Consider the following 16,448-nt stretch of genomic DNA (forward strand, 5'->3'; position numbering starts at 1 on the left):
TTCCTATGTGAGAGTAACAAAGAACAGAGACAGTATCTAAACCAAACTGTGCACTCAAGCCGCAACCGCTGACTACGAAACTCCGTTGACAGAATGCAGAGGTCTTCTCGGCTCTGTTTCCACCGCATAAATTTCCAGATTGCTAGTGGAAAAAGGAATAAAATGTCACGAGATGCGTCCGGAAGAGAGTAATGAAAGAAATATCAGCCGTCCTCGTACTGCCGCTGCTGCTGCTGCTGCGACCAAAGAAACCATAATCTATCGACTCCCTACTCCTGAACGATGCCCTGCGTGACGCACACCAGCTCAGCAAACTTGGTGATGGTCAGCGACGGGCTCAGGAGCTGCTGGAAGGCGATGTCCAGCGCCAGCTCTTTGAAGATCCAGTTGCGCAGCTCCGCGCCAATCATGCTGTCGATTCCGTAGCTCGCAATGGACCGCCCGCTGTCCTCCTCGAACTCTGCCTCGTCGACCAAGAGTATGCGGGCCAGCTTGGCCACGAAGTGGTCGCGGACGAGGCCGACCGCTTTGGCTGCCGACTCCTCCCCGGCGGCTTTGATCCGCGTCAGGATCGAGCCCGCCTCGTCGGCTCCTCCTTGGCTCCCGCCGCCGCAGACCTGCATGGCGTGCACGAGCGCCGAAAAGCGTGGGTCCGCGGCCCAGAAGGCCTCCACGTCGCCCCCGGCCTCGCGGCTTGCCTTGTACAGCTCTGCGGGGTCGAGGCCGACGACGAGGTGGTCGGGCCCGGCGGCCTTCTGGCCTTCTCCCCCACACTGCTGCTGCTGCTGCTCCAGGATGGCGACCTCGAACGAGTCCAGAAGCGCCTCCTCCTCGATGCCGTACATGCCCATGCGCTTCAGAGAGTCTTCTATCTCGAGGTTCTGGGCCACGACGCCGACTCCCAGGACCATGGGAAGGATCACGGCGCACGCAGGTTTGCCCTGGGAGCGGCGCAGACGAGCCAGCGCGTCCATGTAAGAGTTGGCTGCGGCGTAGTTGGCTTGGGCCGGCGTCCCGAGGACGCCGGACACCGAACTCGTCATGAGGAAGAAGTCCAGGGGGAGGTCAGCAGTCGCTTCGTGTAGGTTCTTGCTGCCGAGGACTTTTGGCCGGATGGACGTCGTCCAGCTATCATAGGGCATGTTCTGGAACAGGCCATCCTGCAAAAAATACCACGTTAGCATGGTTCGAAAAAAACCAAGTCTTTAGTCGCACAGGATGGCAGAAACCGACTTACCCGTAAGACCATGGCGGCGTTGACGACACCGCGAATTGGCCGATCGAGCGGGACCGAGCCGACCGCTTTCTCCACGTCTTCCTTGACGGCCGCATCTCCCCTGAAAACCTGGACATGCGCACCTCGCGCCTCCAGGTCCTTGACCAAGATGGCGGCCTGCCTCGAGTCCGTTCCAGACCTCGACAGAAACGCGAAGCCGCGTGCCCCGCGCTTCATCATCCACGATGTGAGGCTTCGGCCAAGACCACCGAGACATCCGACGAGGAGGTACGTGGCGCCCGGGTCGAGACGCAGGTGCGGGCGGGCGCGGACAACATCCACGGTGCCGTCGCCTTTCTCGTGCGAGATGACCGTCTTCGGCCCGCAAAGGGAATCGGGGGAGGAGGCAGCACACTCGTTGAGTTCGGCGATGTTGCGGATGGCCAGCGGCGGCGCAGGGATGGAGCCCTGACGGAAGAGCGCAACCGTCCTCTCGAGCAGCTGGCCGAGTACGTGGGGCTTCTTGAAGAGGCTCACAGGGTTGAAGGACAGGTAGCTCGCACCGCGAGCCGCTGGGACGTGGTCGAGGGACGTGGTTCCGGCGGGGGCGCCGCAGCTAACAAACCGCGAGAAGGCCGGCAGGTTCCTCCATGCCTCTCGTGCTGTGGCTGGGTCGACCGAGCCGCTTGAGAACACCACGTTGATATCTAGACCAAGCAGCGCCGCGGGGATGTGGTCGAGTATAACCTGATCCTTCGGGAGTGCAAAAGTTGTCGACACGTCCTCCGCTTCGGCCGAGTCACGCACAGCGACGTACGGAATACCGCCGAGTGCCTGGGCGGTCCGGATGACAGCCGCCCCGATGAGCCCCGCTCCGGGAAGAATCAGAACCGACTCCTCGGCTTGAAGCCCTGCCAGGGTCTGGAGTCCGTAGAGGGCAGCGCCGTAATGCATAGGGAGGCTGGCCATAGTGGAAGGGGTCTCTGTCCGGTCGAGTTTCTGCACCAAGCACTCTTGGACGCGCTGGTAGTTGGAGAACACGTCCGAGCTGAAGGCGACAATGCAATCTCCCTGAGAGACTTTCGTGACGGCGGCGCCGACTCTGGTGACAACGCCTGAAGCTTCGTGGCTGAAGTCGGTCTCAAAGGAGGCGCCCGATATAACGGCCTGGTCCTCGCTGTTCAGGCCCGTCACCAATGCACGGAACTCAACCTCATCCGGCTCCAAGTGCTCCACATCCGAGTCATCGGTTTGGAAGACCACTCTACCGGCCTCGATCTTGCCTACAAGTCTGGCCTCGGCATCAAAGGACTGCGGCCGCGTCTCCCCGCCGGCGTTGCCGTATGTTTCGTTAACCCGATCCGACGGGACGAGGCGGCTGATGAGTAGCTGGCCGTCGCGCGCAAGGTATTCGGTGTCGAGCTGTCGCTCATTGCCGAATAGGGCGGTGGACAGAGACGATACTATGGAAATAAAGCCATCGGAGTCAAGATCGCTGGGAGCGAAGTCGACGAGCGTTGCCTTGAGGGAGGCTCTTTCAGATCGCAGTGAACGCAGGAGCCCCTGTGTCATTGCGGACTCGGGGCTCAGGCTGTCCACCGAGAGGCCACCGCAGGACACCCACAGAATGTTTGCGGCATCGATCAGAGTCTTTTGCAAATGAATAAACTCCGACTCTGACATGGTTGCCACGAGAGGACGCTCAAGATCGGCCAACATGATGACGTTGGCACCGGGCGGGCATGGCTCCCCTAGCCTGAGACACTCGACGTTGAAGCCGAGGCCCTCGAGGTGAGCCTGCATTCGGGCGACGTGTTCTGAGGCAGTTGAACCGCACACCAGGTGAACTGGCGTTGATGGAGACCCGTCGACATGCTTGATAGTCGAAGTGACAAACGCACCGTCTTTCAGGGATGCATCGCGACCGGAGAGCCCGGCTTCATTCAAACTTTGATCAGTGAGGGATTCGTCTTCTCTCAAGATAGCCAGACCTCCTCCGGCCAAGAGCTCGGGAATATGCCGCAGTGCATGGGGGGTCGTGTTGAGAGCAATGACGAGGTCAAACGAGTGTTTCATCTTTTCGAAAGACTGAGCCGCCGGGGTGGCTGTCCAGTCAAGCGGCTCAAAGGAGACATGCTTGAACTTGCTCAACTCGGATTCGGTCTCGAGCTCGCTGGAGCTGGTAAGAACGGTCAAATTCAGCTCAGGCAATCTGGCCATGAGAGACCCGGCATCAGCCGCGTCCGTGATCAGAACTCGAAGGCCGGGGGTCTTGAACTCGGCCGACTCAACGAAGTCGACGACGTCGAGCTGCTTCTGGTCACCACGCATCCACGCCACATCCGGCTTGGAGATGATCTGGGAATAGGGCCTCGGCAACATCGGCTCTTCCAGACGCTGCGGGATCGCGGCTTCGTACGCAGTGCAGCGCATGCTGTTGATCTCCATCAAGACCTGCCCGTCGCCTGCGACGAGTTGGTTGTGGGCATTGAACAGCCTCTGGCCGCGTGGGTCTATCCAGGAGAATGCGGTGGCGCCGGCATCACCAGTCAGCTGGGCTGTCGCGGGCTTCCAAATGACGATTTCCTCGGCGCTGACGGGCACGGCTCCAAACTTCATGGCGCCGGCGCGTCCGGCCCAGATGGCGACGATCATGAGCTGCAAGCACGAGTCCAAGATGGCTGGGTGGAGGACGTGGCGGGACTCGTCCTTCATCACGGCGGTCTTGACCTTGGTCTCGGCTTGCGCGCAATACGTCACCCCGTCAAAGGTGATGTTATTCATGTCTTGAAAGGTCGGGCCGTAGTTGAACCCGACCCGCTTCAGCGCTTGATTCCAGAGCTTGCCGGAGGCACGCTGCGGCAGATTGGGTATCTGCTTGGCGACGGGCCTGCGCTTGTTCGCGTTGATGCTGATTCTTCCTGCCATGTGATTCTTGCGGTGCCCTTCGGACGAAACGGATGAGACGTTGAAGTCCCACCACTGCTTGCCGGCCTCGTCAGTGCCCAGCTTTGCCGGGCGCATATTCAACAAGACCTCAATGCCGTTGTCGTCGTCGGGGGTAACTAGTGCTTGCTGAATGGAGACGTCTCTAAAGATGTAGGAGTCGATGTCAGCTGGGCTTTCCGACACTTCATTGATCTGAGTCACGGCCTCCATGGCCATGGAGAGATATCCAGCCGCAGGGAAAACCGCCTCTCCACCTAGCGAGTGATCCAGGAGCCAAGGGAGGTCCCTGATACGGAGGACGTTGCGCCACGTCGGCTCGGCCAAGGAGCCGCCGACAGTCAGCTGGCCCAAGACGTCGTGTCGTGGGAAACGTGGGGAGCGATGCTCTTTGCTCTCGCGGGACTCGGCCCAGAACTTTTTGGTCTTGTCCCATTGATACGGCGGCAAGTCCACAATGAGGTCACCTCTTCGCGGGACGATCTTCCCGGACGGGTACAGCTCCTCGATTGCCGTGACTCTCGTGAGATCAAGGGGGTAATTGCGCAAGAACAACTCGCCAGCCAGCTTGAGCATCTGCTCGGCGCATCGAGAACCGCGGACGAGACTTGGCAAGTATTGCAGACTTTCGGCCTTGAGCTCGGCCTTGATTTGCCTGATCGGCCCCGAGAGAGCCGAGTGAGGTCCAACCTCGATCAAGATGTCGATCTTGGGCAGACACTTGTCCGTAAGGGCCGTCTGCACGGCTTGGTTGAAAAGCACCGGACTGACGAGATTGGCACTCCAGTACTTCTCGTCGAGCACCGCATCCTCAGGCAACACAGAGTTGGTGACTGAAGACACCATCTTGGCCTTCCCAGATACAACCTTTGCGAGACTGTTCTGGCTTGCTTTCCGGATAAGGGCTTCGTATCTCTCCACAGCTGGGAGCATGTGACGTGAGTGGTATGCCTTGCCGTTGGTCTTGACGAGGCGGGCAAAGACACCTTCGGCCTGTAGGGCCCCTTCGATCTCCTTCAAGGCGTCGGCATCGCCGCTCAAAGTGACACCAGATGGTGAGTTGTGACAGGCGATGACGACCTTGGCCGAGTAGGCTTCTAGATAAGGGGCCACAGCCTCTGCGCCGAGACCGACAGCCATCATGGCGCCGGCTGAATCGATCTCTTTGACAACTTGCCCGCGGTAGTATGCCGTTAGAATAGCCTCGGCCTCGGACAAATAGCCAGCGGCAAATGCAGCGCCGATCTCGCCAGACGAGTGACCGAGGGTTACTAAAGGTTTGATTCCCCAGAGTTGAAGGAGCTGGACGAGCGCAACTTGGATTGCGGTGCATAACGGCTGAGAAAATTCGGCCTGGCTGACGCGGGAGACGGCCGGGTCCTCGAGGAGGACCTCTTCCAGGGTCCAGGACGGGCCGTCGTCGAGATCCTCGAGCACCATGTCCATGCGCCGAATCGCCGAGAGAAAGGTCGGGTAGTATGTCATCAGCTGCGCACTCATCCGCGCCCACTGCGCGCCCTGTCCTGTGAAGACAAACCCAAGGGTACGAGCCGTCTCTTTCTTATCGGAAAGAAGAAAGTTGCCGAGGCTGTTGGTGAAAGTCCCTTTCAGGGTCGCTGGCGTCGTGACCGCGACGCCTTTGCTTTGGAAGCGAGTGCGATGGTTGGCGAGGGTATACGACAGGTCAAGCAGGCTGTAATCCGTAGCAACACTACCGTGGGCAGCAATGTTTCTCTTCAAAGCCCCCATCTCGTGTGCAGAAAACGCCAACAGATACGGTCTGTTGCGGTTCACTGCTCCGCGCGCCAATTTGCCCTTGGTGGTGGCCCCTGGCATCGAGTACTTGTAGTTCTGCGGTGCGACGAGCAGGGACTTGGGGCTCTCGATGATGGTGTGCGCATTTGTGCCGCCGTATCTAACCTCGAGTTAGTAAATGGACGGACTTTCGGCCAGCTCACAGCCTCGTGAGCCTGGAATGACTCCGTACGTACCCAAAAGAGTTGACGCTGACTCTCGTGACAGGCAGATGCTTTGGAAACGGTGTCGGGTCCGTAGGCACATGCACCTGCCAACCTTTCCAGTCAATCTTTGGATTCAAATCAGTGACCCCTCGGGTGGGGGGAATAATGCCCCGTTCTACTGTCAGAATAGCCTTGATGACGGCAGACAACCCGCTGGCCGCCTCGCTGTGTCCGATATTCGTCTTGACGGCACCGATGTGCAGGGGCCCATCTGCTTCGGTCCGGGTGGCATTCATAATGTCAGAAACGGCGTGGACTTCCAGCGGATCGCCAATGGCTGTTCCCGTCCCGTGGCACTCGAAGTATCCCGTGAGCATGGGATTCAAACCCCCGCGCTGGTACGCATGCCTCATGACGTTCCTCTGCCCATCGAACCCGGGGTATGTGATGCCCACCGCTGGTGCCTTTCCGTTGTTGTTCGTTGCGCTGGACCTGATGACACCGCGGATGGGATCGCCGTCTCTGACTGCATCGCTCAACCGCTTCAGGTAAATGGCCCCAACCCCTTCTGCACGGCCGTACCCGTTCGCATAGCTGTTGAACGTATGGCAAGTCGACGTCGGCGAAAGCACGCCCAGCTTGGCAGTGTTCATGTGCTGGTCGACAGTCAGGATCAAGTTGCTGCCACCGACCACGGCTGCCGAACACTCGTGGGTTCGCAGGGCGTTGCATGCGTTATGGAGGGCGTAGACGGACGAGGAACAGGCAGTGTTGACGACGATGCTAGGACCTCGGAGGTTGAAGACGTGGCTGACTCTGTTGCTCAAAATGCCGGGGTCAACGCCAGTGGCGGCGAGACTGTGGCGGAATGAGGGCTCTTTGAACGACATTTGCTGGAAATCCGCCGTGAATGTTGCCATGAAGCAAGCCGTGTCAGAGCCCGATAGTTGGTCCAAAGTGAGACCGGCTGACTCGAAAGCTTCGTATACGACCTCTAAAAGCTTTCGTTGTTGCGGATCTGGAGTAAAAAAAAAGACAAAAAGATGTGAGTAAAATGCCTGCTTCAAGATAAACATCCAGCACGGAGGCATTCAAGACCCACCCATCCATGTGGCCTCGACGGGGGTGATGCCGAAGAAAGCCGGATCGAACTCTTGAAGAGTCTCGTTGAGAAAGTAGCCTCCGAGGACACTGAAGCTTCCCGGGCGGTCATTGTCTGAGTGGAAATGTGCGTCAATATTGAACCTGGATGAAGGGACTTTGGGCGTCTGGCCGCTCCTCTTCTCCATCATCAACTTCCAAAAGTCGGATGGGGAACTAACGTCGCCAGGAAGACGACATCCTGTACCGAATACGTCAGCGAGAATCCGACATGGTGAGAGGGGGAGGGGGGGGGGGATGCCAGATCTTACCCATCCCGACGACCGCGATAGGCTCCAGTTGCTGACTCAAGGGAATCTCAGAAGACACAGAAGCAGCGTACTCCTCATCACTGACGATACGCTGATAAGCTCTCTGGGCGTCAAACTCGGGCCCAGCGTCCGAGGAGCTCGAAGATGACTCGTGAAAGTGAGGCATCGTGACTACTGGTAGGTAGTGAATAAATGGTAAGATAGGGCACAGATGGCTTCTTGAGATTCCTGACTTGTCTGGGTGTACAGTCCAAATATGAGCGAGAGGCAGTCATCTGGGTTTATATGTATTGTTCATGGTTGTGTTCGACCCGGTCTTATCCTCATTCTGTAGCACTGCGTCCATATCGAAGTCGCGCCGGTGGTGCTGCGCCTCTGGAGCGTCCTAGGGATTCCGCAGCGGCGGGTATTGGTGCAGGTTGCGCCTCCGAACCGCCGACTCGGCAGCGATGTTCTGCCCAGTGTCTTCCCTGGGGGTATCTCCATGCCGCTGCTGCTGGTGCACCCCAGACGGCATCCTTGACGGGCGTGGCTCTTGAGATCTGAAGCCCACGGAAACGGATCGCTAATCCGCACCGTTAGAGGATCTTTGCCGTTGGAGAATCCGCGCCTTTGGAGCGGCCGATTCGTCCCTTCGGAAAGTGGGGCCGATGGGTAAGCCGGAGTAAGCCGGACCAAGTCGGGACGGGGCCGACTGTGCGCTGGGGTTGGACCCGGACTTGGGTACCGATGCGCACCGGCTGGTCGGGGCTGGCTGTGTTAGAGAATCTTGCGATAACTAGCAACCGTTTCCCAGTAGATTCTTCTTGTGCTTCCCTGAAGACCAAAATCCCTTTCCTTCGTCACATTTTGTTTTCCTCGGCGCAAATCGGTCGCATCCCTCAGCATGGCGAGAGTAGATCAAGACTTGGAGACTTTTGATGTCATCGTTGTCGGTGCCGGTAAAAAGACAAGCAAGTCATGATTCCTGCCGTGCACTTTCTAACAGCATACACAGGTTGGTACGGCCTGATGGCTGCTCGCACTTATCTGGAGTTGGCTCCCGAGACCAATCTCCTGATCGTGGATGACAGCGGCACAGTCGGTGGTGTCTGGTCGAAGGAGCGCATCTACCCCAGTCTCTTTGCCCAGATCAGCCACCCGCTGTTCGAGTATTCCTTTTATCCGATGTCCAAAGAGGACATATCGCCTGATGGGTTTGTTTCTGGAAAGACAATCCACAACTACCTCGACAGCTTTGCCAAGGACCACGACCTGGTGTCCCGCCTGCGTCTCAAGACACGCGTAGAAAAGGTCAGGAGAGGGCAATCCGGCTCGGATGGATGGATACTTGACATCAAAGGAGGGAACTCCTTGTCATGCGACAAGCTCATCTACGCCACAGGCGCCAACTCTAGCCCCATCATTCCCAAGTGGCCGAGGGGGGGTTTTGAGAAGCCTGTCATCCACTCTCTGGAGCTCGGGACGCACCAAGACTACATAGCCAACAATGTGCGAAGCGCCACTGTCGTCGGCCGCTCCAAGTCGTCCTACGACGCCGTCTACCATCTGTTGTGCGAGGGGAAGAAGGTTGACTGGGTCATGCGGGACGGTCTGTCCGGACCCTTCAGTCTCTATGCCCCGACGTTCTTGGGGTTGTGGAACATTGCCGACCACATTTCGACGCGCTTCGCCTCGAGCTTCAGCCCGTGCATCATGTCGACATCTGGTTTCTGTTACAACTTTTTCCAACGCAACGCCGTGGGGCGCATTGTGACAAATCTGTACTGGCGGACGGCCAACTACCTCTCGGTATCGCACGCAGAGTACTGGAGAACCCCGAATGCGGAGAAACTGCGTCCGAGACCTTATAGCGACGGGTAAGTACCAACATGGCTTTCTCTCGTGTCAGATGCCGGCGGTCTCGCAGACTGATTTGGTTTTTCCCTCTCATCTAGAGTATGCTGGGGAAGCGGTGGTATCGGCATCGCCACTGCCCCTGACTTTTGGAAGGTTTTCCACGGCGGGGACGTTACGATCCATTCGACCGAGATCGAGAGCCTCTCCCACCAGGATGTTGTAAACCTGAAGAACGGGTACGCCGTGGCGACCGACATTGTGATCCACTGTACCGGATTCGATAAGGGGTATAGTACGTTTGGTCCTGAGCTCCGAGAGGAACTCGGCCTGGAATACGACACGAAGAAGTTTTCCCGGTGGACGATGCTCGACGAGAAGGCCAACAGAACGGTCGATGAGCTCCTCCCGTATCTCAGGACTGCCCCCGAGCAGTACGGTGACGCTGATGCCAGCTCAAGAGCGGAGCAGGGTCCCAATCGGCACTTCCGGCGGCTTGTCGTTCCTGAGCTGGCGGCACGAGGCGACCGATCAATCCTCTTCCCCGGCCACATCCACTCGGCGTTCACGCCACTCGCGGCGGAGCTTCAGGCCCTCTGGGGCGTTTCGTGGATGCTCGGATGGCGCGACCTCCCAAGCAAAGAAGAGATGGAGTTTGAAGCAGCGACATTCAACGCGTGGACCAGAAAGAGGTACCTCGAGCAGGGCAGGAAGCACTCGTACTTCATATACGACTACATTCCGGTGGGTAACGTCATTCACGGTCATGCAGAAGGACAACGACGAGGCGTTGTCGGTAAACAAGATAGTATCGCGCTAACAGCGACGGGAGCAGTATATCGACACGCTCATGAAGGATCTGGGCCTCAACCCCTTCCGTAAGAGCAGTGTCTTTGAAGAGTGGTTTGTCAGGTACAAGCCAAGCGACTACCGTACCATTCTTGATGAATATCGTAGCATCCGACGTCATCAGTTGGAAGCGCGGCCCCTGGATGGTCACGCCAAGGCATCAGGTCAGGGCACCACGGGGGCAAACGGGCATTCAGTCGGGCCAAACTGAGCATCGCTGGGTTGAAGCTTGGGACAAGGCCGAGGGCATCAAGATGAAAATAGCGGCCTTGACATTGGAATATGCCGTAGCAGAAAATCACTAGATGGTTTATTTTATTTTATTGTATGACTGAAAAGAACCATTCTTTGGCATTCATTGTCAACGATTGCCACATATTGCCAACCCAATGTGTACAGGAGACCTTCTAAACAACAAGATATTACAACATACTTTGATACGTGTGTGAATCAGCTGTTTTACAGCTGGATTCTTTTGTCTAGATCATCCACTGTCATTAGGTAGGTAGGTAGGTACCTTTGGTAGCGGCCTAGGTAGGTAGGTAGATAGGTAGGTATGCAGGCAGGTGCTGTAGGTACGTACTGCAGATACGTACCGTGAGCATCTTCCATGTGACCAATCGGACGACTTCCTCGGTGCTGAGCGGACTAGCGTCAAAAGTGGATATCTTTGTAGACGAATGAAAGCTTGCCCTCGGCCGCGGAAGCCCCGTTCCTTGGCATAAGTGGCCTGTGCGCCACTGTTTTCCAGAGTGGGTCCCTCGACCTCCGTCTCCGTCCCGTGTCCGCCCTCCGTCTCCTTCACCTTCCCGGGCTGCAATAGTCTGAACACACCTTCTTCTTCTTCTTCTTTTTTTTTTTTTTTTTTTTTTTTTTTACCACACAACATGCTGCACCTACCTTCCTTCTGCCAAATACTTCCTCACGTCTCAGCCGACAACCCATCACCGACATAGGTACACAACACCTCTTGCTGATTCTTCCGAACATGAGCCTCGAAAACATGTCGCCGGGCCCGAACGGGCCCCATCCCGAGAAGCATGCGGACACTGCGAGTTCCGACTCCCAGAGTCCCCCCGGGGAGCGCAACGGCAGCAGCTACGACCCTCCCTCGGTTGACAAGACTAGTCCTCGCAGCATTCATGGCTGGAAGGTGAGCGAAGCCCCCCTCCCCCCCTGGCCTCGATCTGGCATGACATAGCGTTCGTTGTGCTTAGGCCTGGGTATCTACCTGTGCTAACATGACCCGTTTGCTCCCCTTCAGTGGGCAGTCGCCTACTCCGCGATGCTATCCACCACCTTCCTCTTCTCGCTCGATAACACCATCGTCGCCAACATCCAGCCGGCCATCATCAACGACTTTGGCCGTCTCGAGCTACTGTCGTGGATCGGCACCGGCTTCGCCCTCGGCACCATGTTCATCCTGCTTTGGGGCAAAGTATACGGCGTCTTCAACATCAAGTGGGTCTACATCTTCAACATCTTTCTGTTCGAGGTCGGCAGCGCCTTGTGTGGCGCTGCTCCCAACATCGAGGCCCTTATTATTGGCCGTGTCATCGCCGGTGTCGGCGGCTCCGGCATGTACTCGGGCACCCTGACCTATGTGTCCGTCTTGTCGAACGACCAAGAGAAACCTGCCTATCTTGCTGGAAGCACCGTTATCTGGGGAGTCGGTAGCGTTCTCGGGCCTGTGGTAAGCAGCGCTACCTCTGATTTTGCCCTCCTAATTAGCTACTGACTCTATGTGCCTTAGATCGGCGGCGCCTTTGCCGCAAGCAGTGCCACCTGGAGATGGGTAATTTTTTTTTCTTTTTCTTTCTTCTCTGCCTTTCAGTTTCCGCCATGTCATAAGTGCTAATCGGCGGCCAGGGATTCTACGTCAACCTCCCGGTGGGCGCTGCCTTTGCCCCGGCCTACTTCCTGTTATTTCCAAGCGTCGACCCCCATCCCACCAAGACCCTGGCCGAGAAGTTGCGCCTCATTGACTGGGTCAACTCAGTCATATTCCTCGCTGGATCAGCCTGCCTGACCGTTGTTCTCACATTTGGCGGAGTCGTATACCCCTTCCGGTCCGCCACCGTCATCGCCTTGTGGACAGTCACGGGCGTCCTCTTGATCGCCTTCGTCGTCCTGCTCAAGCTGCATCCGTTGGTCTCCAAGGAGAACCGCCTGTACCCCCTGCACTTCTTCAAGCAGCCAATCCTGATCAACATGCAGCTTCAGGTATTCCTGTCGTCGGGAATCGTCCTCGTAGGCTATCCCTCTCCCCGCCCTTTCGGACATGGAGCTGATCGTTACAAGGCCATGACATACTACGTTCCTCTCTACTTTCAATTCATCAAGGTAGGTCTGCAAGGCTGCTTGGCTCTTCGGGGACTGATTTTTATATCGCTTAGGGCGACGGGGCGCTCGACGCTGGGGTCCGTTTGCTTCCCCTGATCATGTTCATGGTCGTCGCCTCCATGGTCAACGGCTTCTTGATGCCGCGATACGGAATGATCCCCGTGTGGTACATCGGAGGCAGTTCGCTTGCGCTCATTGGCACTGCTCTCATGTGTAAGTTTTTTTTTAGTTTTTTTCCCCATCTATCCGATGCTTCTACTACCATAGTCTCCTCGGGACCCTCGGAAGCACGAAGAACACGTCGGCCCTAACAACCCTCCCACAGACACCGTAAATGACACTACGCCCAACGCCAACATCTACGGCTACAACATTCTCGTAGGAGCCGGCACCGGATGTTACATCGTAGCCGGGTTCGCCATCGTGCAATCTCTAGTCCCTGTTCACGACATTGCAAATGCCGTCGGCGCCATGACCATCTGTAAGTTAAAAAAAGGAAGAAAAAAAAACCCTTGGTAATACGGAGAGAGTTGACACAAGTCGTCACGCCCAGCCCAGGACCTCGGCATGGTTCTCTTCCTGGCCATCAGCGGAAGCCTCTTCCACAACATAGCCGTCCACAAGGTCGGCGATGCCCTCCCGGCCTTCCCTCACAGCGAGATCGGCAACCTGATCGCAGGAACCAGCAGCAGCGCATTCCAGGCGTTGACAGACGCCGAGAAGGCCCTGGTGATCCCCGAGATTGCGAGCGCCATGACCAGTATCTGGGCGTTTTTCCTTGCGGCAGCCGCGCTGAGCGTGGTGTGCTCTGTGCCACTCCTGGTAAGCAAACATCGCTTGACCCTCTTTTTCCGCGTCCATGGCATTGTGACCCTAATGTACATGGCAGAGAGCCAAGTTGGGCGGTGGCAAGATTGCGCCAGTCGCAGCGGCGTAAGAGACGATGCGGATTACCGAGATCTCTGGAAGGAAGCGAGATACACCGGGCGAAAATGAATTACCGACATTAGTTTTCAGGCTCTGAGCCATCTAATACAATTCTGTACCGAAGGATTAGGAATCGAGGGGACATCATGGCTGTTTACGAGGCAGTCCCACGGGCTACATATCTTCAGATACCTGAATGTGAACTGCTGTGCCGCGTGATGAATGCATTCCAACCATACGAGTGAACTCTTTACGCGATCGATTTCGGTAGTACAAACCCTAGAGACAAGGATTCCAAAGAGTCCATCATAAAACCGAATCCAGTCAGCCGTATTGATTTCCAAATCCACTCCCCAAGAAGAACAATACAATTAGCTCTTCGAGTCCAAGTTCAACTGTTTAACATGATGCGCCCGCAGAGACGTATTTAGACGGATGGAAAGTCCAAGACGATGCTAGAATTGCATTTCCACTCTCTCGGAGCGCACGTAACGATGGTCCTACTCTGTCATCCGGTACGTTTCATTCTCTCTTCCCGCCAACTGCCACGCCTCCCTCTCGAACCCGTAAATGTGCTGCCTGGAGAAGACAAGGTGGAACAGCCAAATCGCCGACCACAGGACCGTCAAGGCCCCGAGGACCTTGGGGAACACGGCCTCGAAGCCTCCGTTCCAATCGCCCCACGACGCCATGAACCCGCCGCCGCCGCCGCCGCTTTGCGCGTACGCGTTCCGCTTCCCGCCATCGCCCCCCCTCCTCTCCCGCGCCTCCCGCTCCTTCTCGGCGGCCAGCGTGTCCTGCCAGCCCAGGACGCCTCGCCTCTCGTCGAAGTCGACGTAGCTGAGCTTCGGCGCCGTGACGCACAGCCCGGCAATGTTCTTCGCCAGCGTGTCCAGCCCCACCAGGGGCGTCAGCCACCGCTGCACGAGGTACGCCTTCCACCCGTCGTAGGCCTGCTGTCTCGTCAGGTCGCCGCCGACCTTGACTATGGCGCGCGCGCGGTCGACGCGGGGGTCCTGGTACTTGTCCCGCACCGCGTCGCGCAGCTCGACGTCGCTGGGCTTCTTGTTCGCGTGCCTGGCCAGGAGGGCGTGGAGAGTGTTCGCGAGGGTGACGGCGTCTTCCATTGCCGTGTTGCCGCCGAGTGCCGAGTTGGGGGTGACCTGTCATCGATATGAGTGGATGTGCCCGACCATGACGACTCTCAATTCAGGATGAGGTCAAAAGGGCAATGTGGCGAAAGAAGGAGGGGGCACCGTACCTTGTGAACAGCGTCCCCAGCCAAGATGATTCTCCCAAAGAACCAGTGATCCAAAACGCCCTCCTCGAGCGAGATCATTTGCGCCTTCAGCCTCCTCTTCCACAGCTCCCCGAACACGACCGTCTCCGTGACGGGACACTCGGAGATCTTGCTCACGAGCGCCTCCATGTCATGCTCGTCATACCGCCTGCGCGTCGGCCAGGTACACTGCTTGTCCTCCGGAAGCTTGTTGTGCACGATGATGGAGATCCAATTCGGCTGGCAGAGGAGCAGGAAGGAGAACTTGTCGTTGGAGGTCACCTCCATATCGTGGGAGCCGAGCCCGGGCACCGGCGAGGACGCCATGACGATGGCGTTGTACTGGGTCACCATGGCTTTCGCCAAGGAACTTTTTCTCAGCCCAAAAACGCTACATACGTAATCGGTCGCCCGTCTCGGTTTCTTGCGCAGCACTTACCTCGCTTCTCTTCGACCGTGATCATGCCCGGGTTCGCCTCGTTCGCCTTGTCCCACATGATCTCGCGAACCTTGGAGTGCACGCCGTCGGCACCGACCACCACATCACCGATAAACTCCCGCCCGTCCGCCAGGACGACGCGAGTCCTGGAGTTCTCTTCGACTATCTCCTCGACGCGTGCTTTCTCATACACCTTGGACTGGTCTGGCAGGCATTGGTATAGAGTGCGTAGGAACAGCTGCCGATCGAGCGTCCTAGTATCGTAGCCGGCGCTACGTGTATGGCAGTTAGAGGGTGTGTGTGTGTTCTTCACTAGTGGCTTCCGCCAGCATTCGGGGGATGAGGGGAAAGACTCGGCAGATTACGTACAACTTCCTTACAACTCCGAAAAAGTCGTTCGAGGCGAAGCTCTTCCCCGACGGGTCGCGGCAGTGAGCACCGCCCATGACATCGCACGTGGCCAGCACGGCATCCAGACAGCCCAGCTGGTGCAGGATCCGGCACCCGTGCGGCTGCAGCGTGATGGTGGTTCCGAAGCCCGGGGCAACAACGCCCTTGTCTAGCAGGACAAAGTCGATGCCCGCTTTGGCAAGACAGTGGGCCAGTGTCAGACCCGTGACACCAGCGCCCACGATGATGACTTTGAAGGCTGATGAGCTGTCGTCTTCCATACTGATCGATGACTTATTGCTGGCCTATACGACGGACCGCGGCGAGTAAAGATTGTCGAGATGGCGGTTTTGTTCTTTCTCACTCTCAGGATCAGGAAACGGGCTGGAGTATATACCAGAGCTGAATGTTGAGTTTGCTATGTTTAACATCATCGGGACTCGCGGGTCGCAAGGCCGAAGACGGAGAACGGAGAACTCGGCCTTCGGAAGCGGGGTCCACCGGCGCCGCGCACCGTTTAGGTGACGACGTATCTCGGGGGTGGGGGGGAGGAGTGGGGACAAGAAACAGCCAATCGAGGAGGAGCGGCCGTTCGGCCCCGTTCCTTGGCGACCGGCTCGGCCGACGCAACCGGGCCGGACGGCTTGAGTCAGCAACGGCCCATCGCAGAAAGTGCTTCTATTCCTACCGCGAGACAGACGGCCGGGCGGGCGGGACAAGAACAGCAGATATCAAGTCTACACAGAGAGAGCCCCGACGGGATAATAAAGAGTCGTTTCGCCCAAGTCGCAGCCAGGCCGCACGTAACCAAAACACGCCAAGGAAACAAACCCACAACGCCATCTCTTGC

At 57.5% G+C, this 16,448-nt stretch overlaps 4 protein-coding genes across 4 annotated transcripts; 2 read left to right on the plus strand and 2 right to left on the minus strand.

Moving 5' to 3' along the window:
* Positions 1 to 56: 56 nt before the first annotated feature.
* On the minus strand, positions 57 to 8,098 carry LY79DRAFT_353688 (uncharacterized protein). Its single transcript, XM_060552665.1, has 5 exons — positions 7,536 to 8,098; positions 7,226 to 7,465; positions 6,154 to 7,141; positions 1,238 to 6,077; positions 57 to 1,160 (listed from the first exon to the last, which is right to left on the minus strand). Exons 1-5 carry the CDS (start codon positions 7,699 to 7,701, stop codon positions 270 to 272), a joined length of 7,125 nt encoding a protein of 2,374 aa, XP_060418467.1. The 5' UTR covers positions 7,702 to 8,098; the 3' UTR covers positions 57 to 269.
* Positions 8,099 to 8,355: 257 nt separating this feature from the next.
* On the plus strand, positions 8,356 to 10,729 carry LY79DRAFT_540765 (cofactor FMO1 enzyme is FAD). Its single transcript, XM_060556895.1, has 4 exons — positions 8,356 to 8,476; positions 8,533 to 9,394; positions 9,473 to 10,115; positions 10,207 to 10,729. The coding sequence occupies exons 1-4, from the start codon at positions 8,422 to 8,424 to the stop codon at positions 10,429 to 10,431; spliced, it is 1,785 nt and encodes a 594-aa protein (XP_060418468.1). The 5' UTR covers positions 8,356 to 8,421; the 3' UTR covers positions 10,432 to 10,729.
* A 479-nt stretch (positions 10,730 to 11,208) lies between these two features.
* LY79DRAFT_507305 (major facilitator superfamily transporter) lies at positions 11,209 to 13,500 on the plus strand (the record flags this gene model as incomplete). Its single annotated transcript, XM_060553816.1, has 9 exons — positions 11,209 to 11,373; positions 11,485 to 11,913; positions 11,974 to 12,015; positions 12,090 to 12,470; positions 12,522 to 12,563; positions 12,617 to 12,776; positions 12,889 to 13,044; positions 13,117 to 13,385; positions 13,453 to 13,500. The coding sequence occupies 9 exons, from the start codon at positions 11,209 to 11,211 to the stop codon at positions 13,498 to 13,500; spliced, it is 1,692 nt and encodes a 563-aa protein (XP_060418469.1).
* Positions 13,501 to 13,990: 490 nt separating this feature from the next.
* On the minus strand, positions 13,991 to 15,879 carry LY79DRAFT_507240 (uncharacterized protein; the record flags this gene model as incomplete). Its single annotated transcript, XM_060553807.1, has 4 exons — positions 13,991 to 14,653; positions 14,752 to 15,125; positions 15,209 to 15,480; positions 15,578 to 15,879. The coding sequence occupies 4 exons, from the start codon at positions 15,877 to 15,879 to the stop codon at positions 13,991 to 13,993; spliced, it is 1,611 nt and encodes a 536-aa protein (XP_060418470.1).
* Between the last annotated feature and the right edge of the window lie 569 nt (positions 15,880 to 16,448).

Source organism: Colletotrichum navitas, assembly GCF_030913465.1.
Source record: "Colletotrichum navitas strain CBS 125086 chromosome Unknown LY79scaffold_7, whole genome shotgun sequence".
Taxonomy (NCBI): Eukaryota; Fungi; Ascomycota; class Sordariomycetes; order Glomerellales; family Glomerellaceae; genus Colletotrichum; species Colletotrichum navitas.

Bases quoted from the DNA above. Each gene is read 5' to 3' on its own strand.
- LY79DRAFT_353688 (XM_060552665.1), bottom strand. From the start codon at position 7,701: ATGCCTCACTTTCACGAGTCATCTTCGAGCTCCTCGGACGCTGGGCCC. The intron at 7,466-7,535 runs GTAAGATCTGGC...TATTCGGTACAG, and splicing joins TATCGCGGTCGTCGGGATGG to GATGTCGTCTTCCTGGCGAC. The intron at 1,161-1,237 runs GTAAGTCGGTTT...TATTTTTTGCAG, and splicing joins ACGCCGCCATGGTCTTACGG to GATGGCCTGTTCCAGAACAT.
- LY79DRAFT_540765 (XM_060556895.1), top strand. From the start codon at position 8,422: ATGGCGAGAGTAGATCAAGACTTGGAGACTTTTGATGTCATCGTTGTC. The intron at 8,477-8,532 runs GTAAAAAGACAA...CAGCATACACAG, and splicing joins TGTCATCGTTGTCGGTGCCG to GTTGGTACGGCCTGATGGCT. The intron at 10,116-10,206 runs GTGGGTAACGTC...CGACGGGAGCAG, and splicing joins TCATATACGACTACATTCCG to TATATCGACACGCTCATGAA.